The 21,339-nt window shown below is 39.8% G+C and overlaps 1 protein-coding gene across 1 annotated transcript in view; it reads left to right on the forward strand.

Moving 5' to 3' along the window:
* Positions 1-21,339, forward strand: part of PRKAR2B (protein kinase cAMP-dependent type II regulatory subunit beta) — a 90,462-nt gene that overhangs the window by 52,266 nt on the left and 16,857 nt on the right. Inside the window, exons 5-6 of the mRNA XM_075719337.1 lie at positions 14,813-14,865; positions 16,030-16,113. Coding sequence (XP_075575452.1) covers positions 14,813-14,865; positions 16,030-16,113 — 137 coding nt within the window. The remainder of the gene's footprint in view (positions 1-14,812; positions 14,866-16,029; positions 16,114-21,339) is intronic.

The raw sequence follows: 21,339 nt of genomic DNA on the forward strand, positions 1-21,339 counted from the left end.
GGATGAGGACGAGGGATGTTTGGGTGCATGTGCCTCTTCTGAGTGTAGTCCAAGATGAAAAATGTTCACCAGACTTGAATGATCTATACACTGGCTTGTGTATACTGTGCATCTTTGAGAGCTTCAACTAGTATTAAGTAACTTTACCTTCACTTTACAGGTTGGCACATAGAAAGGCCCCTGAGTGTAAAAAACCCATGTTAATTTACAAGTGGTTACACTAAATGGTAGTACATTCAAATTCATTCGTCACAGTATTCCAAGCCTGGCACTGTTTACTTTTAACACTTGTTGCTTTTAATTTTTATTGGGTTTTATTGTTTTTTTTTCTTTAGAATTAGAATATTCTTATTTAATATATCAGCAGTGGGTACCTCAGAAAATTGTCTGGTTCATTCAAGTAGAATATTTTTGTTATCTCACAGCTGTGCTGCTATGTTGGTAACTTTTACACTGAATGATTATTTAATCATTAAACCTGAAATTTCTAGAAGTGTCAAGGGAACTGTATACAAATTAAATCAAGAAGTTTTTTAGCACTGCTGCTTAAACACAGGACATTTATAAAGGAATACGATTTCCTTGGGGTTCCTTCAGCTTTCTCTGTGGCCTTAATTATTCCCTCTAAGTTTTATTTCTAAAAGAACATTCTGTTACAAATGACTGTTTTGGCTGAAGAAGCTAGATGCTGCTCTGTCTTACCCTAAGGGTTCATTTATTCTCCTTTGATATTTAACAGAGTTGTTGCTGAAGAGCATCTGTAGGTACTTCCTTTCCTGGGAGAAAAAGACTGAACTGTAAGTCTGAATTCTAGCACCCCGCAAAGCGAGATGTTAACTCTTTGTTTAACTTGTGCTGTAATTCTGGGAGCTTATCTGAAAAGTAGTCAACTGGGATATGCTATTTCCTAGGATATTGTTTTCAGTAAACGTAAGTTGTCTGGCTCAGGTTAGGATTGTTTTTTTCTCCCCCTCCAAATTTAAAGGAATTGTAGTTTACAGAGGGGGCATGTGTTATTATCTCTCCTCTCATGAAGTAAAAACAGAAATAAAAATCTTTCCTCCCTTCCATTCAGTAAGAATAATTTCATGTGTATATTATTTCCCTGAAACTATGGATCTGTTTTGCATGTATAGTTGACCAAGAGGAAACCAACTTAGAAGAAAACCAAGTTAGAAAATGGCAAGTCCACTTTTATTCTGAGGTTTTCTGGTGTGGATTCAGTTGCTGCGAAAGTTGCTGCATTCACACTCATGAGCTTTCTCCTGTTGTCTGACAGTTTCGTTTTCTGCTGAAACAGTGTAAGGTCATTGTTGTGCAGGGGAATGCAAGAGCCGGTCCCGGTGGAGATCCTGTGTACTAAGACAAGAGACTGAGTTGAGGTTTGTGTAAAACAAGGAACTCTGCAGAAAATGGAGAACACTGGAACGGGGACTAGCAAACAGCAGCAAAGTATTTGTGGAGATGTGGTCAGCTTTTTCCAAGGTAATGTGAGGTAATTACTAGAGATTTGTTGCAGAAGTCTGGAGGCCGTTCATGCATGGATCACTTTGGTCCTTTCTTCATTAAGTGGAAAGAGCGCAATCTTTCTTGGTCAGCTGCAGGTGGATGAGTGTGCTTTTGTCGTCACAGCCATTTGGGTATGGAGTGGACTGGGAAGTCCAAAACAACTGCCTTGATAGTCTGAGGCTGTTTGAGGTCACATTACCAAGTGTTCATCAATGATCTTCTCCTGCATACATTACGTCAGTTTTCCTGGGTTCATCTTTAGCCAGCTTTTCTTCAAGTGCAATGTGGTTTTAAGTAGCTACTGAGAAAATGGAATTAAGTGGTGGTGACCAGCATAAAAGAGTAATACAACTTGGAGTGTCCTACTTGTGTTGATTGACACCTCATCCAGCCTTTCTGCATCTTCTTATAATAGTATAAAACAAGACGGAGTGAAACAGCACTGTGGACATCTGCGAGATCCATAGATAGAAGAAGAAATAAAGCTGGTTTTACAGTATGCAGGAAAAAGCTCGTTTCACATCAGTTTGTGTGTTCACCCATTTAGTCTCTTGAATACAGTAATATTTAGTGCATAATGGTACCAAATGTGTATGTGTGGGAGAGGTGGAGGGTGTTTAGAAAGCTGGGAATAAAGATATGTTTTTTTAGTCATCAGCATACACTGTCTGCATTTACCTTTGGCTAAGGACTTTATGAGAAGTACTATTTCCAAGCAGTGACAGCTCATTAGCTGAATGAGTGGAGGTTTGGGGTTTTTTTTCTTTCAGAAAAAGATTAACTAGTTCTCTGAGACCTTCATGCCTTCTTTCTTGTTCTGCGTTGTAAGTAGTCACACAGTTATGGACAACTTTTATTAGGGAATATAAGTGTGGTAATCTGTGTTCTCAGGGTGATAAGAGTCACAGTTCTTGGAAGGTAATATTTGTTGTCCATCTTTTGGCTTATTATAGTTGTCTGCACCATTACAGATGTAGGTGAGTGTGTAGTGATTGCTATGTTGGGTGCTTGCTTTCTTACCTTAGTATGTAGTACCAGTATTATTGAAAAGTTTCATAGCCTGTATTATTTCATAGTTATGAGTTGTCTTCTAAACTTCCTTTGGCTATCTGAAGAGCATCCTGTCAGCAAAAAGTCTTAAATGGCTTTTCTGGAATTGTTGAGAAACCAGCTGTTCAAAATCGACCTTTTCAAAACTTGGCAGAAATATTTTCCATAATTCTTTTGTCTACCTGTCTTCCTGTTTTATCTGGAACCTGTTTAGTAAATTTGGTTTATCATATTTCTTATACAGAGGATTATATGATCATGACTTACCCATTCAACCAAAGCCAGCATACCTAAAATCAGCATGCTAGAATTCCAGGAGACAAGCTCCTTTAGCTTATTGCTGCGTTTCATTTTGCCTAACAGCCTGGGCCCAGGAGCAATGAAGATCATCTCATTACAGAGTGTTTTGTAATGTAGAATGTAGGGCACTTCTGGAAAATGGGGAAAGGTGGGTTCAAGCTTCCTTCCCTTGGTCCCATAGCTGTGAAAAGCAAAGGTAAATTTGCTATAGCAATCATTCTTTTAAAAGGATGACTCTGCCTCTTTTTTAGGTACCTGTCCTCAGCTTGCTATTCTGAACCCCATATGGATGCACGTTTTTTGTGAAGCCTGTTGAGATTGAATTCTGCACTCCCTTAGCTGCCCAAACCAAGTCTACCCTGTATGTGGGAACACTGGTTTTGACACGTGCCTCTGATGAATTGTTGTAATTATGACTTAATTAGACGTCATTCCAAAGGTTCTGTCGTGGTTTAGCCCCAGACAGCAACTAAGCACCACGCAGCCACTCGCTCGCTCCCCCTTACCCCGATGGGATGGGGGAGAGAGTCGGAGGAGTAAGAGTGAGAAACACCTCCTGGGTTGAGATAAGAACTGTTTAATAATTGAAATAAACTAAAATAGTAATAATAACAATATAATAATAATAATAATAACAACAATATACAAAGCAAGTGATGCACAATACAATTGCTCACCGCCAGCCGACCGATACCCAGACAGTTCCCAAGCAGCGATCGCTGCTCCCCGGCCAACCCCCCCAGTTTCTATACTGAGCATGACGCCATATGGTATGGAATAGCCCTTTGGTCAGTTTGGGTCAGCTGTCCTGGCTGTGCCCCCTCCCAGCTTCTTGTGCACCTGGCAGAGCATGGGAAGCTGAAAAGTCCTTGACTAGCATAAGCAGTACTTAGCAACAACTAAAACATCAGTGTGTTATCAACATTCTTCTCCTACTAAATCCAAAACACAGCACTATGCCTGCTACTAGGAAGAAAATTAACTCTATCCTAGCTGAAACCAGGACAGGTTCCTAGGAGTATTCTAGATTTAGTATTATCTGTACCTTCCTCCTTTTGCTGGATGATTGATCATACTGCTGTTGGCAGGTTTTTCACCCTGTCTTGGTCAAATCAGTTCAGTCCACTGGCAGGACACTGAGACAAGCTTGTCAGAGCCAATAGTTTTGGCTTTGTCCCTAACCTCCCTGCAGTCACTCTTTGAGTCTTTAGCTTGGAGGTCACCTTCTCTTGTCTGCCCTTAATCTACATCTTTTCTGTTTGCTTGAATCCATTTGTATCTTTACGTGTCCTGTCATCAGTGATTATTTTCTTTGTGTGTCACTCCTAACCATTTTCTTTCCCTTATTACATCCTTCCTTTACCTATCAAGATCTTGTGTTAGTCTTTAAAATACCAGCATATAGAATAGCCGTAAATACGCGGTTCCATAAAATAACCACCACGTTTTTGTTTCATTAGCCTTTGTAACGCTTTGCAGATCTGTAAAACTAGTCCCTCTCCTTTCCCCACTCCTCACCCCAGTCCCATTAAATCAGGGTGGTGCTTGGCTGCTTTACCTGGTGGCCTGCTGGCAGACCTGAGTTCTGCTGTTCATTTTCCCCTCTTGAATTCTGTTTCTTACACTTTTTTGATTCTACTCTTACTTTTCCAAGTGTTCCTTTACACAGAATAGGCACTTCCCCTCCTCCAGCATGTTAGAGTGCCTTGGAGAAGAGTGTCTTTAACCTCTTCCCCTTCTTACTTACCCTATTGTGGTGGGTTGACCCTGGCTGGACACCACGTGCCCACCAAAGCTGCTCTATCACTCCCCTCCTCAGCTGGACGGGGGAGAGACAATATAACGAAAGGCACATGGATTGAGACAAGGACTCGGCAATTACCGTCACGGGTGAAACAGACTTGTCTTGGGGGAGTTAATTTATTACTGATCAAATCAGAGTAGGGTAATGGGAAATCAAAACAAATCTTAAAACACCTTCCTCCCACCCCTCCCTTCTTCCCAGGATCAACTTCACTCCCAGTTTTCTTTACCTCCTCTCTTTGAGCAGTGCAGGGGGACAGGGAATGGGGGTTGCGGTCAGTTCATCACGTGTTGTCTCTGCTGCTCCTTCCTCCTCAGGGGAGGACTCCTCACACTCTTCCCCTGCTCCAGCGTGGGGTCTCTCCCACGGGAGACAGTCCTCCATGAACTTCTCCAATGTGAGTCCTTCCCACGGGCTGCAGTTCTTCATGAACTGCTCCAGCGTGGGTCCCTTCCATGGGGCGCAGTCCTTCAGGAGCAGACTGCTCCAGCGTGGGTCCCCCACGGGGTCACAAGTCCTGCCAGCAAACCTGCTCCAGCCTGGGCTCCTCTCTCCACGGGGCCACAGGTCCTGCCAGGAGCCTGCTCCAGCGTGGGCTTCCCAGAGCATCACGGTCTCCTTGGGGCACATCCCCCTGCTCCGGCGTGGGGTCCTCCCCGGGTGCAGGTGGAGATCTGCTCCCCCGTGGAGCTCCATGGGTGCAGGGGCACAGCTGCCTCACCAGGGGCTGCACCAGGGGCTGCAGGGGAATCTCTGCTCCGGTGCCTGGAGCACCTCCTGCCCTCCTTCTTCACTGACCTTGGTGTCTGCAGGGTTGTTCCTCTCACATGTTCTCACTCCTCTCTCTGACTGCAGTTGCTGTTGCCCAGCAGGTTTTTTCCCCCTTGTCAAATATGTTATCCCAGAGGCGCTACCACCATCGCTGATGGGCTCGGCCTTGGCCAGCGGCAGGTCCGTCTTGGAGCCGGCTGGCATTGGCTCTGTTGGACACAGGGGAAGCTTCTAGCAGCTTCTCACAGAAGCCACCCCTGTAGTCCCCCCGCTACCAAAACCTTGCCATTGAAACTGAATACACTTATTTACTTCTATGATTTTAGCATTTTCTTTTTTCGCAAATAATTCCCAGTTCTTTCTACCCACCCTGTCCTATGTCTGATTCTTACATCTCACCTTCAATGTCTTCTCATAAGTCCAAAATGGGTAATAAATTTATTTGAATGTCTATTTCTGTTTCCTCTTTAAGGTAGTCAATATATATAATTTTGTGATCAAGTTTGAAAAATTTGGCTACAGTAGTTTTCTCAAGAAGTGGCTAAATATGCTACTGACCACTTTAATGTGTCTTCGGATGTATTAGAACTCATCTAAATAGTTTCTTGTTGAAGTTTACATATTTTAGTAAAAATCAACAACAACTATTTTATAATTTTTGGCTCTATTATATGTAACCTGACATGGTACAGTACAAATTACAATCACTGTCAGACTGGACAGATAATTCATTTTGGGTAAAAAGAAGCTGCTGTTGTGGTTTACAGCATTGTATATAATTTCCTTAAACTGTACTACTATGCTACTAGTTTAAAAATGCAAATATGTACATCTCGGGATGTGGGCTGTGGAAGTGAACAGTTGTAGCTTCAGTTTTTAAAACGTTTGTAGAAAATTAGGTTTCAAAGGTGTTTAGTATTTGAAATGTATTTAGAATCTTGAAAAATATTTTGATGTAAAATAATATTAAATCTGATTGTATAAAGCAGATGCAGAATAGGCAAAAAGATTAGGTTGCATTGTTCAGAGTATGTTTTCTTAATAGCTGCAGTTTATGTTTGCTCACTTTCTATGTAAGGGATGAGTTTTCTAGTGGGAAAATAATGTACACTCTCTGAGATCTTCCTGATGCTGACTTTTCAATAGGAAAAAGATCTGTAGTTGATGGCTATGAAGTACTAAATATGGAAGGAAGAGCTGGGTGCAGTTCTGTTTCTATCCTGTAGTATTAGCAAATATAAAGTTGAAATGTATGCAAAGAGCTCTGTGTCTGCCCAGACTTTGTCAGATATTTATGCATATTTCAGATATGTCCCGAATAACACACTGTAGCCTAGTGAAACGCTTGGACTTGTATGAGAATGGAAACAGAAGGTTATACAAGTCAACATCAGAGTACAGTATGTTGCTACATGTTATGCTACTCCGTGTGCTATATTGGGAAATCTTATAGAGCAAGTAATACAGTACTTGGTATATACTGGCAAACTCTTCTAGTGGAAGTGCATCTTCCTTTTGTAATGATTTTATTGTTTAATAACTACCTGCAGTGTTCTGGACCCTGTAATGTGTGTTTGTGCTGGTTTTCACTAGCCAGACAGATGAAGTCAAGCACTTCATGAGAAGCCAAGCAAAACTGTCTCCTACCATCAGCCAGAAGCCTGGTGGTTTTTTTAGCTCCATCTTGACAAATTACACAACTATGGAAAGAACTGAAATAGGACTAGAAAGAGGACTAAGTACTATGTAAGTCCTTAGGGAAATTCTGTTAAAGCTCCTTTCTGGTTCCCTATTTAAAAACAGGGAAGTCTTTTCAGCTACTTATGGTGAAGTTCAAACGTCCTGTTTCTGTGGAGGAGCCTATTCAGCGATTCAAACCCCTATGATTTCAGGGAAGAGCATGCATCTTTGACCCAGTGCTGAGCGTGCTAGCTGTGATGCAGAGTGCTTTGTCCTCTGGAGTACAGCAAGATACTGCAGTCTAACATGTCACAATTTTCACTGTTATATACCAAATAATATTAAGGAACTTGTGCAAAGGTGCCCACGTATGAATAACTCAACTGGGATAAAGTTATCAAAAAATGTCTTGTGTGGGCCATCATGTTTCTTCAAATGGGCTTTGATAGTATTCAATACAATCTTGATGAAGTCCCTGCTTCGGTGTGAGTATTGGTGAAATATGAATAAACCCCGTGTGGACTTTGAACAGAGAATCCTTGGGAGGTTCTGTGACTCACTATTGGCATGGACCTCATTCAAGATGCTACATGTTATATTAGGCACTTCATGTTATTTAGAAATGCTGGAGGAAATATCTTGAAGTTTGACTAATTAGAAATAGCATTGGTAGCAGATGGACAAGAGAAAATACTGTAGAAAAGTCAATTGTGAGTCTTTGATTTCTTGCAAGCATGTAGTGCAGGCTGAGCAAGGTCTTCCAGCTCTGGCAAAAGGTTTTTTGCCATTGAGCTGCATAGCTGAGCACAGACGTGGTATTCAGTATGTGTTCATGACTATCAGGCAGTCTTTGGAGAATTTCAGTCTATACTCTGAAAGCAAGAGTAGGTAACTGTCCTTCATGAGCAGCCAATCTTGAAACAGACTGTCTTGGCAGTGCTCCCAGGACTCCAATTCAGTCAGTCCCGCCTAATGAGCTGAAGGCCATCTTCCTGATAATTAAGAGGAAACAAGCTGCCTGGATTTTATCTAGCATTGGATTTTTAGGCTGGTGTCTTGAACACTTAGTGATTTGTGTTAGGTGGTGGACCACTCAGAAGTTGTTGCCCCATAAATCTGGTAGATTGGAGGGGAATTTCTTCAATTTTTGGTTTGTTGCATATGAGGAAATCTCAAGAATATTCATGTCTCTGATTGGCAGACCTTTTTTCTGAGCATACATACTTTTATTCCAGTTTGGATAGCATTTGTAGTGTAGATGCTCTACATCTAAAATACTAATAATATGGAATTGCAAGGTATCAGGCATCCTGTGTATTTGCCTAATTATGCCTAGATAAAGTTTCAGTTTAGTGACCCTATTAGGCGTAGGCGTTTCACAGATGCCTTCTTTTTGACAGTATCATGGGAAATGATAGCCCCTGGCGATCATGCTTTGTTCCAAATTAGCTTATATTTAAAGTACACTTAACTCCTTGAAATAGTTTCAGGGTTTTGCACAAATGGTGGATCTCAGCAGGAGAGCCAGTTGGTATTGCCATATTATATCATGCATGGAATCAGATAAATTTTATCTCACCTCATTGTATGCTCAGATAGAGGAGAAAGTTGGTCTCCTTTCTCTGGATTGTTCTTCAGTTCTTATGTTTACTTACAGCTCCTTAATCTCATCTTCCATGTGGTCCAGTCAAAACCACTTCAAGCAATAATATGGGACTTGATAGTTGCAAGCATCAGAGACCATGACTAGTTATTTCTCATTGGTACCATTGCACAGGGTTGCTTTTGTTTAAATAAAAACTACTTCAGAAACTGGGATTTTGGGGTGCAGGGCTTTCTTGCTTGTTCCTCCTGCAGTGGTAGGAACTGGTGAGATGTTAAAAAATGGGTTTTTGTGTCAGAAACTTTGGATGTCCAGTAGTATTTGTGGTCTAGTCTGGAACTATCCCCTGCTGTGCAAGGAGTCTCTGTGCACCATGTTTCTAATCTGTGTTTAGTAGATGAAGAGAAGTGCGACCTCACAAAATGGAAAAAAATCTCACGCTGCCATTAAGTCACTTCAGCAATTTTCATACGGCTAAACCAGGGAAGAGAGATTCTTGCTGTATGAGGGGATGGCCATAGCTGTTGTAGTTAGGGATGTTTGTAGGGACGTATGGCATGCTGGCGTAGCTACAGTGGCTAGAGATGGTCTGTTTTCACGCTCCAGCATGGTAGTCATGCTGGCAAAACTGTAGTCTTGATTTGCCCTAAATGGAATGAAGAAATATTTCCACAGCTCTTTTTCTCTTTTAAAATTATCTGTAATATGCTTTATGACTCAGGGGTTCTGTGCTTTGGAAAGGGTACACACATATTGATTGTTTTTCCTGCCATGTTTTGAGTATAATACATTATTTTATGATTATATATGAATTTTCATTCACTTCATTATTGATAGCTTCTTATTTCCTGACACATCAAGGGAATAGATAGAGCACAACTAACACTTTTTGTGATCTTACAATTACTAACTGTATGTTCATTTTCATTTTAGAATTCATTCATATCTGAAGTGACTGTATTTCTGGTTTTTAATATAAAACATATTTACTAGCTGAAAACCAGAAAATTGACTTTAGTTGGAGTGATTTATAATTAGAAATTATAAAAGCTTACCTTTTCTTGCTGACAAAGCAATCCATCTAGAGTTGTGTGCAGTTTTCAGTGCATGCGTATTCATATTTTTCCTACAAATACTTTGCGTTGATGTATTTGGGCTCGTCAGTGTTTGTGTTCATCTTGGGGAATTATATGTGAAACGTAACCCTCGATTGGAAAAACTGAATAAAAATAGTTTCACTTAGTTGAGCTTAGCAACCAATGGAGAAATATGTACAGTGTTTGTATCACTCTTTTTGAATGCCATAATTATGCATGGGATGAAATAGGTCCCTAAGAACGGTATTAGGACTGCTTTTTGAGCAATTGTGTAAGTATTGCATTCAGCAGTGACATGTAGCAAAAATGTGGCAGGGCATTTGACCATGATAAAGTCACCATGTACTGTATACTGTCAAGAGTGTGGAATAAGCTGGAGAGGTAGAAAAATAAAATACTGAACACTGTAAGTATTACAGCCACCAGCAGTGGAATGGTTCAGAATAATTCATGTCTGTGGTGCCAGTCAAGCCTCAGACAAAGGAGATGGGGACCACAGGCTGTCTCCCTGGAATATACAAAATGAATAAAGGAGGTGTGCTATTGCATGAGCAACCTGTCATCATCATGTGATGAATTTCTTTGTTTTCTGAGAAATATGGACTAAATGGCGAAGTGGGGGAACCAGTCTTGCAGCCTGTTATAACTAACAGGACTCATCTCAAGAGGGATAGGATTTATCTCAGCCAATTAGTCACATTTTTAATTAATCTTTTCTTAATCTGGACATGTAATACAGGTCAGATTAATTACTTTGTAAATGTGCCGGTTTCTCTCCATTGACTGCAGCTGTAATCCAGATGACTTCTGTAGGTGTGGATGTCTATATAAGAGGCATCTCATTTAGTTTTAGATCATTTTTGTCATTGGGATACTCAGGTGCCAAACCCCAATGTTCATGTCATGAAATTCAGTAGACCGTAGTAATGTCAGAGACAATATTTCAAGAACGGAAGTAAAATGTATCAAGTTTTTCTGTAAGACATCTAGTGGTATGCGCTTAGAAATTAATATGTCACTAGGCTATAAAGGCTGTAAGACAAGGTACTGAAATAAGCAATGAAGGAAAGGAAATTCCATATTTAAAACCGCAGAGCCACAGCATTGGTATAATCTTTAAGTTGCAACCCAAATGAAAGATGAATCCTTGATTATGGCAAAAAGATAAGCCAAGGCAAAATAAGTACAGAATTGTAACCACAAGAGTAAGCTTCTCATCACAGATGATAAGAATAAATAATTTTAAAATTTGGGAAGATGGGCACTAGCCTGGAGAAACTGCAGTTCTTAAATATATTGTCTGTAATCAGTGGAAAAGAAGAAATATTTAATGAAGGCACCTGCTGATTATAGTTAATGAGACTGACTGAAATGAGCTTCTAGCAGAGAAGAGTGAAGTTAGAGCAGAGACACTAGATGACACAGAAGACCTCAGGAACATACTCTCTTTCTGGACTGATCCTGCTTCAGGCTAGGTGAAAGGGACTGATAAGATGATTCAGGATGGGCATGGATGAGGCTAAATTCAGTTTCTTTTGTGTGGTCTGATAGACTGTTAAATGTTCAGCCAGGCTCTCTGAGACCTAACAATTCTGGGATAACAACATCAAAGCTATTAAATTTCTTTTATGTGATTTTTTTCATGTAGAGGTCTTATCGGAGATTAAGGACAGGATGTAACTGTACCTCAGGTTGAGACAGACTATTCATACACCCAGCAGCACGCCGTACCGTAATACAGATTTGTTGACTGGCATGTACACATACATGCACTAGGGCACAGAGGCTAATACCAGCTGAAACGAAGTAGTGATTTACATTATGATGGGTTATGGTGCTTACTTGGCATGTTATTATTGTTGCTATTTAAATAAAATCCCCTAAAGTTTGTTTCAGACAAGACTGAAGAAACTACAGTACCATAAAACAGTCAGTAGGAACATTTTGTTTATGTAGAGGTGAAATACTATAGTTGTTCAACAGATTGCAGACTTCCTTTTGTGGGTATTTGTAATTATTTGGGACCTAATCCTGTTCCTAGTAAACTTGGTAGGAATCTTTCAGTCAGTTCCAGAGGAACTTAAATTTCTTTAAGTTTTTGAAGATGCCGAGTTTTATAAAGTTGACATTTTAGTGTTTGCTGGGTGCCTCATATGGTGAGGACCAAGACTTCCTTTGGGACTCTGCATAATATGTGCAATGGTATGCTTTGCCATGAAATTGTCGTAATTGGATGGGGTAATGAAGAGCTTAATGGATCTACCTGGTCACTACTTCAGAAGTTGTTTATATAATAATATAGGAAATGTGGGGAATAAACAAGAGGACCTGAAATCTTAATCCACGAGCAACAGTGTGACTGAACTAGCATAGCAAAGCTGCGGTGGGAGGACAGGGAGGAGGAAGAGGCTGTTGCTGTTGTGTATCTGGTTCAGACACTTGTGCTGTGACCCAGCTGTAGAGGGAGTTGAATGTATTGATGCTTTATGGGTAATACTAAAAGGGGAAAAGCTCGTGGGCTCTGTCGTTATGCAGGCGTTGCACAGACCACCAAACAGATCAGGTAGGTGGGGATTTTTACTGGCAGAGTACAGGGGATGGTGGTGATGGGAGATATTAATTAATCAGTCATCTGTTGGAAACCAATAAAAGAGAATACTAACTGCCCAACGTGTTCTGCAATGCACTTCCCACCATCTCAAAATCTGGTTGTAAAAGCAATCAAAGGGGAATCTATTCTGTTTGATACCAACTCTAAGGAAGAAGCTGTTCAAGAATAGGGAGAGAAAAGGCAGCTTGAGTGAGAATTACCCTGGGATGACAGAGCTCACATTTCAGGGAGGGAAAGAGGTTGAGTAAAAGAATCAGAAAAACGGGTTTCAAGGGGATATGCGAGGACTGTGGGCATATAATCTCTTTGGAACAGAGTCTGGAGAAAAGTTAAAGGAATTGGTTGTTCCTCAGAGAAAAAAATCTAATGAGAATGCAAATTCAGAAAGCACAGGAGAAGGACAAAAAGCGTAGTAAGATAAATCCATCTAAAATATAAGCACCTCATTTATATCAAGCACAAGAAGGAACCATGTAGAAAATTAAAACTAGTTTGGATTATTCCGAGCAAGTGCAGAAGAATAGCAAAAAATGTGGAGGAAAAAATAATCAAAGAAGCCAAGGCCAAAAAATGTGAACAAGAAAAGACTGTTTACAAGAAAGAACATGACAAGTAACAGAAATTGTTCTGGAAGTATATTTCTGGTAAGAGCATGTTCCAGGAAAAGTGTTGCTCTACTGCTTAACAGAAGCACATCGGTCTTCACTAGTGGTATTAAGAGCATATGGAAAACTCAGCCTAGAATAGAGAAAGGACATATCAGAGAGTGCTTAATGTGTTAGGTATTCTCAGGTTAGCTGTGCCTGAGACACGCTATACTTGGAAACTGGAAGAATTGGCTAAATCAGTCTCAGCCCTGTTAGCAATTACCATTGAGAATCTGAAGAAGAAAAATGAGAGAGTGTGAAAAACCAGAAAAATAGAAAAATTGATCCTTAAAAGGGTGGGAGAGCTATGAATGGAAGAGGCCTATCGTTTTAGGCCTGATTTACAGATCATTTTTGTTCCTAGAGAAATTACAGACAAATATTCAAGCATTTTGTAAGTACCTGGAGGAAAGCAACAAACAGCAATCAGCATGGGTTTGATAGAACTATCTAATACCCTATAATGAGAGATTAAAACTTGTGGATAGAAGAAAAGGAGCAGATGTCCTACATTTTCACTTTAAGAAATTTCTGAATGCTGTCTCACAAGACTCCCCTATAAACAAGCTAGGCAACATCAAGCAGTGTCTTAATGTAAGTTGCATGGGATATAGCTGCAAAACTGGTTGGATAAGGTAATCCCCAAGCAGCTACTGCTGTTCCGTTGCCATGTGTGTATTCCACAAGAGTTTATTTTAAACACTATTCTGTTTCTTCAGTAATAATCTAGATTATGTATTAGAGAGTATGCTTATTAAATTTGCAGTTGTCACAAAGTTGAGAATAGATTGCAAGGATGCTGGAGAACAGGATTAGAACTGAAAATGATCTTGACACATTGGAGAAATGGCTTTGGGAATAAGGTGATATTTAATAGGTGTAAGTGCATGGTACTACACTTGGGCAGAATAGCCACATACAGGACACAGGACAGCTAGTTAGGCAGTGGGTTTTGAAAACGATACAGAAGTCATGAATACTACATGAGTAAACATAATCAAGCTGTTATGAAAAAGGTATGGGTGGATTAAAAAGACATATAGCCTGCAAGATGTATGGAGTAATTAATCTGTCGTACTTAGTACTCAGCTCAAATACTGGGTCCAGTTTTGAGCATCTCGCTTCAATAAAGATAGGGCTAATTGGAGGGAGTTCAGAAAATGGCAGTGAGGACAGTTACAGAGATGAAAAACATTACTTGTAAGGAAAAAATTGAAGAACCAGAGTTATTTACCCTAAAAAATAAAGATAGGTAGGAGAGAAAAGTTTTCAGGTATGCAAAAAAAAAAAAACAAAACCCTCCAAAACCCAAACAAACAGAAAACCCCAAAACCCCAAACCACCTTGAACTTCCACAGATGAAGGGAATGATTGGATCTCTGCATCCAGTATGGATAGCTTAAATTCTAACAAGAAGGAATTAATTGAGACATCAGAAAAAAGTTTCTGATAGTAAGACAAGATCACTTAGAACAGGTTAGGTGAGAAATTTTTAAGTATATTAGAGGTCTTTTAAAACACAGAAAACATGTCCAAAAATGATACAAGTGTAGCTTTGTTTCACCAGCAGTTTGGAGATGACCTGCTATGGACCCTATCATTACTATCTTCTGTGATTCTCTAATGAGTGTGTTACATTACTGCGTATTATTACCATGCCACGTAATGCATTTTCTGTTCTGTAAATCTTGTGAAACATTATTGTACTTTGAATTAAGATAATACTTTTTTTTATTTCAGTGTGCGCAGAAGCTTACAATCCTGATGAGGAAGAGGACGACGCAGAATCTAGGGTATTTAATGCTTTGAGTCAAATACTTATTTTTTCAGTTCTCGGGCATTAAATTTAGGAAGTAAAACATAACCAGCATTAACATTCCTTTCCAAAAGCATCCTTATTATAATATACTTTAATAATCTCTTGGGTTTTCATGTTAAAGGAATGTTTAAAAATTGTCTGTAATAGTCACCCATGTAGGACCTGATGTGAGTATTATTCTAAATTACCACACCTTTGATATGTGGTCTGTTAAGGAAACATTTTTGTGCAATTATATTTGCCCAGAGAGTGCCTGCTTCTAAAAGTACTTTTATTTGGTGTCCTCATAATCTTGCAGAATCTTTCCTCAATATTCGAGTGTTTTTCATAAGGCAGAAAAAAGGTAAATTATAAAATCGCTAAGATTTTCAGATGTACAATGCAATAACTAATGAACTATATTTTTTTTTTTTTACTTAAGTCATCCTTTTAAAGGCATTTACTTAACTTTTAATATGAAATAGCATTAGTATGAATTTTAAGACAAGTTTAAATGTTTATATGCTACTTAATTTCTGGCTTCTAAAACTGTCAAAAAGGTTTTCCTATAGTATTACAGCTTTGAAACCTAGTGTACCTTTTTAAGCATATGAGTTTAATGAACAACTTGATTGATACTCACATTAACCAGACATTGCTAATTTAGTAAATGTCTAGCTCTCTTGGATAGTGTTAAGTCTGTTGTTTACTCTGTGAACTTCTGATATAAATTTAACACAGATACTATTTCACAAAATATTCTTTGTGAATATTCTTTTGTAGTCATGGCAAATGGCTAAATGTAACAGTGGTGCTTTTTATAAAAAATGCATGCTCCAAATATGATTAGAGAGTAGTAGAGTAATGTTTATGCAGCAGTAGTTGAGATAAAGGTATCCAGAATGGCTTGCAGAAATGAACTGGATTCTACAAATGTAAAGATCTCGTTAGCTTAAACACAGCAGTGCTCAATTTGCTAATGCTATGGTGATATAATGTTATCATTGAGTATTTATTCAAATCCTGAAGGTTTTGAAATGAAAGTGTTATGAAGCATGGCCAAAATATTGCGTGAAATGCTTAGCTGAATTAGGTCAGTCCTTCAGCTAGCGCTGCTGTATGATAACCACTTTAAAGGGTTTTCTATTATATCCCTCAGATTATTCACCCTAAAACAGATGATCAAAGAAACAGACTGCAGGAGGCATGCAAGGACATTCTTCTTTTTAAGAACCTAGATCCGGTAAGAGATTCTTTGTAATGAACAACATTTAGCAGTGCTGCTAAGAATTAATTCTCTTGAACTTTTGAACACAAGTTTACAGATTTGACTTTTGTAAGCTCTTATGTATGCTTTCTTGACCATTTCCTAAACTCCAGAAATGCCATTTTTATAACTGATACGTCATATATACAGCCTTTTGTTCACCACCATGAATGATAGTCTTGAAGTACGTTAATATGAATGTATACATTAATATGATTGTGAAGTATTTTCTTATTTTAAATCTTCTTGCTGGACATTGATGTATATAAACTCATCAGTTAACTGGAAGGTTAAAGTTGTTTCTACTAGTTACTTTTTATTACCCAAAAGTGTGCTGAGTGCTCCATCAAAACCTAAAATTACCCCCAAAGCCTACATTTTAGCTACAGATGTAATTGAACAAGCAAGTTATGACACAGAGGGAAAGAGAAAGGCAGTAGCAAGGTGTTTACATTATTATGTCACTTAATACAGATACCGTAAAAATGCTACAGATAATTTTCTCCTGTGCAGGTAATTTTCTTCTGTTGCCTGTAAAAACAATTATGGGCTTTTAAGAAAGCTTAAATGCAGTGAATGAGCGATCTGGATCAGACAATGGTGATAATGCTACAAAAAAGCACAGGGTTGTTTAAGGGAAAAGGCGACAGTATCAATCAAAACATGCATACTGAGGTTGGGATGACTCACAGCACACCAAATGCTTTCTCAAGAGAATTGATTCAGTGCTGTCAGGGGAGGGAGCATGGGGGAAAGGGAAGTAATTATGTAGAGTTTTAAGCATGAGACCAAAAAAGTTTTAAATTTGATTCAAGAGGGAGCTAATGGAAAGACTAGCCTGCAGCTCTGTTTGGAAGTCAGGTGCTGTTACAGAGTGCGCACGTTGATTTGTGCTGCGGGTTTCCAGCTCCTGCTTTTGTCTGCACGGAGGCTGAGCCCTGGCCCAGGGTACCTGTTCCCAGAGAGGCCCTGGGGAGTAGTGAGCCACAGACCCCCAGCTTTGCAGAACCCTGGAGCTATAGGAGTTCATCAGAAGTAGCAGTAGGTGCTAGTAGCATGTAGGTGCTAGTATGTGTGCATTCTTGGGACACTAGGGATCCTGACACAGAAGATTTCCTAGCTAGGGATCCTGACACAGAAGATTTCCTAGCTAACTCCCTCATGCTGTCTGTTTAATGGGTAGTTAATTAGCTGTTCCACTATACTTGTTCAGGCTAAAGTCAGCCAAACATTTGCCCCTTACACTCCTGAATTATTTTTCTGCCTAACTTCAGGGATACAAAGTGGTTTGTGGGCGTCTGCTCTGGATGTGAAATTCCTTTATTATGTATTTTCCTTATTGTTGCTGTGTCCTGGCTTCCACTTGGCTGACCATCATTACATTAGCCTGCCAGTGGTATTTTGGCAGACCTCTTGCTTGTCTCTGAGCACCTCTCTTACGAGCCCTGTGACCCCACTGATTATCGTGTGCTCCTAGAATCCGCCGTGATGTTAATTTTGAGCTACTGCTTTCCTGAGTCTGGCTTTACACAGTTTCTTGGTAGTATCTGCTTATAGTGTCAATCCTCTGGATGAGATCTGCTTTCCCTTCCAGTGAGAACTAGATCTTCTGTCTAAATAGTCATCAGCCACTTGGTCTGCAGGCCAGGGATCTATTGGCTTCATATCAGCTATATTGTAATGCTGCGTAGATGTAGACCATTAAACTGTTCCAGTGCGGGCACTTGATAGAACTTTTGCAAGGAATATTGAGGGATTACTTACCCTGTTTGTGGAGGTCTTCTCCAGACTCTGCTGCCGTCTCAATACTGTGTCTCCTTGATGTTTTTAACTCTGTTTTTACTTTTTGCTTCCGAGTCACTTACTTGTAATTGCTAATAGTTCCCACGGTCTGTTCCAGGTGTTTAGCAGAAGACTTCTTAGCTGAGTCCTCCCCTTGTGGAGCTCTGCAATCCAAAGCCTTGAAATCCACTCTTGGGATCTCCCAAGTCTTGCTCACCTCCGCTTTGCTCAGATTGTCCAGTGGATTAAGAACACTTCCTTCAGCTTTAAATCCTTCACAGACAGCGTTCTGGAAAGTTGAATAAGATAATTTTTGTAAAGGAGTTTTTCATTATAATAACTTTACTTACAAAAGGCATTGGAAAGCTACTGAGCTCTGAAGATAGCAAGGGTATTAAAATGTAGCCTTCTTCAGTCTGGCTTACTCCTTTTGTGGAACCAAGATCTGTAGTCCCCAGGGGACTTCTCCCACTCCTCCTTCTTGTTCTGCTGCTAGGCAGTGACTCAAGAGCTCTGCCACTGTAGTTGCAGTAATTTAAATGTTCCTATCCCAGCTCTCCTCCTCACCTCTGCCTTTCCACCCTGCAGCACAAATGCACGTGGTGCCAGCTGCTGCAGTTCGCTCTCTGGTGTATTAGCAAAAAAACTCCTTCATCTTGGAGAGAGCTGCTAAAGCTAAAGTCTGTGGAACAGAAGTCAAGCTGTGTATTGATAGTGTCTCCCACTCCCACTGCTTTTTTCTTGCATTGAACTTCAGCCTCTTTCCGCTATAGTTCTGTGTATGAAAAACATTGTTTCAGAGGTCAGTGAGTTAGAGGGTAAAGTGCTTAATGGCTTTCCCTGATGGCCTTTTAGCAAGGTGTCAAACACCATTCCTAGATAGGGCACCACTCTGAAATACAGTATAACAACTTCTCATGGCGTGATCAGAACTGCGTTTAGTACATGATGCTAAATGGAGTCCATGTTTTCTTAAAACTCTATCCCACCCTAACACACTCTGTTTTAATTTGAACGGAAGGATAAGATAAGGGTAACATTAAAGCAGAAGGAGAAGTTTCAGTAGTTAGGAGGTGACTTACAGTACTGCTCAGCATTTTAATTAAAGAGTCCATCTGAACAGACAAGAGCCTTCACATAAAAGTGAAAAACAGCAGAACCATTTGAATGTGAGACTAAATGAGAGAGGAGAAAAAGATAACCCTCAGACTTTGAGACAACTTAGGACTTTCTAAACACACACAACATTGTCTTGAGCCTGCATTTACCTGATAGCAGTGTTTGAATATCAGATAGGTAAACTTAGGGAGAAGTATTTATAAATATCAGTTATTTCACATATTGGCTCTTATTGAAAATACAGCATAGTGTAAAGAAACACCAGCTCTGGTACAATTCCCTGAGCAGTGCACTCTGTTTTAAAGGCCAACTCTTATAAATTTGTTAAGGTCTGTGAAGTTACTTGAATTTTCTTGCAACTTTCTTTAGCTTTGTGGATTGATGAGGATGTGACTGGTCAACTAAAGTCTGTTCAGCAAGGCACTCCTGAGTTAACTCCCTTAAATAAAAAGTACTTTTAAAGAATTGATATGTTAGCATTCTTTTCACCTTTCTGGGGGCTTAATCGCTTCCCATCTAGCTGCTGGCACTCAATATCAGTTTTAGCTAGTGCATAACAGTATTGAAAAAATCACTTGAAGAGAAGAATATGGATTGAAACGTGCGTGTGCAACAAGATGAGAGAAAGAGATTTTTGCAGAGCTCTTTGGCTACTTTTTAGAGGACCAGATCAAGAAAGAATCAAGAGAAATGTCAGGAGCAGAACTGTGTGGATGAATGAATTATAAGAGAGAAAGATGCATTCAGATGTTCGTTTTCCTCTCCCCATGCTATTAATCTAGCCTATGTTAGATTAACTCATTCCACTTCTAAAGCGCCTCTTCCTGTTCTTCTTCCCAGAAGAACCTCTTCCTATTAGACCACAGTATTATCTATTGTTCTTCTTGATTGCCTGCCACACTGTTGCCAGAAATCCTAATATTACTTTTGTTCTCCCAGGATTGCCATGGTGTGCCAGGCTGCTTGCTCTATATGCATGCACAAAGCATGTTACCGCACCTTCTCCTTCGTGCTCCAGATGCTGGTGGTTACTTGCAGTGGAATCGGAAGCTGCATGCCCTCTTTCCCCTCTGCTTTCACTTGTATAAGCCAGCAAGGAGAAAACAAGATGATGACCAGATGCCTTGGGCCGTTACTGAGGATGAGCCGCAAGTCACTGTTACTGGAATTTGTCTCTGTTCAGCCTAACAACTGTTTTATCACTGGGAAGAATAGCAGCAGCAGCTCGTCTAGTGGCCACAGCAGCCTTCTACATTTCGTTTTTACAATGCAATTCAGAGAAGTTATTCTTTTGGTTGTCTTTTAAAAGGAAACTTTGCTGTGGCTGATTAACAACAGGCTGTTTGGTTTGGCTGTTATGGCCCATAGGCCAGCAGTTAAAAAAACCTGATGAACCTATTATCAGAATAACAGGGTGGCTCAAGGGACTGGTACTGTGAAAGCTGTGCCGCACCCTTGCACTTAAAGTTTGAATCCTTTCTTTTGCAAAATTTTACAAGGAGTGTTAGTTCATCTATTCTCTTCCAGGGAAATTTTATTTTGGAGAGCTTTTCCCTGATAATGCTTGTAGAGAATATTTCAAATAGGTCTTGAACCTTTTCTAAAAGGTAATAAATTATACATATTCTTCACAAATATGCAAGAGCAATTTCTGGGCATATTGCCACTCATGCACCTGGGGAATTATTATAAGAGAGCACAAATATTGATTAATCTATTAGAACTGATTAACTCAAAGGAAGATGAAAGAAAGCATAATGCAACTGTGTTTTATGAATAGTGGACTCTTATACTTAAGGCTAAAGCATTCCTTGAAAAGTGCTACTAAGAAGATTCTCATAATGCTCTTAAATTCTTAAAACTTTTGGTGAAGAATTAGGACTACAGATGTTGGAGCAATTAATGGGAATACATATATATATGTATATATATAAAAGATATATATATATACGTATCAGTGAGCCCAGAATGCCTGAACATGTTAATACTCTGCCCTTTAGATGGCACAAAACTCTTTGCAAACTAATGGGTTCCCAAACAAATAGAACTGCACTGAATCGTCTAGTTTTTCCTAAGGCAAAATTAATACTTAGATCTAGCAAACAGGGATTCCATCCACCTTGCCTATTGTATCAGGAGTAGTGTGGCCAGCACGAGGAGCAGGGAGGCGATTGTCCCCCTGTGCTCGGCGCTGGTGAGGCTGCACCTGGAATACTGTGTCCAGTTTTGGGCCCCTCACCACAAGAAAGACATTGAGGTGCTGGAGCATGTCCAGAGAAGGGCAACGAAGCTGGTGAAGGG

This window comes from Pelecanus crispus, chromosome 1 (assembly GCF_030463565.1).
Source record: "Pelecanus crispus isolate bPelCri1 chromosome 1, bPelCri1.pri, whole genome shotgun sequence".
NCBI classification, from domain to species: domain Eukaryota; kingdom Metazoa; phylum Chordata; class Aves; order Pelecaniformes; family Pelecanidae; genus Pelecanus; species Pelecanus crispus.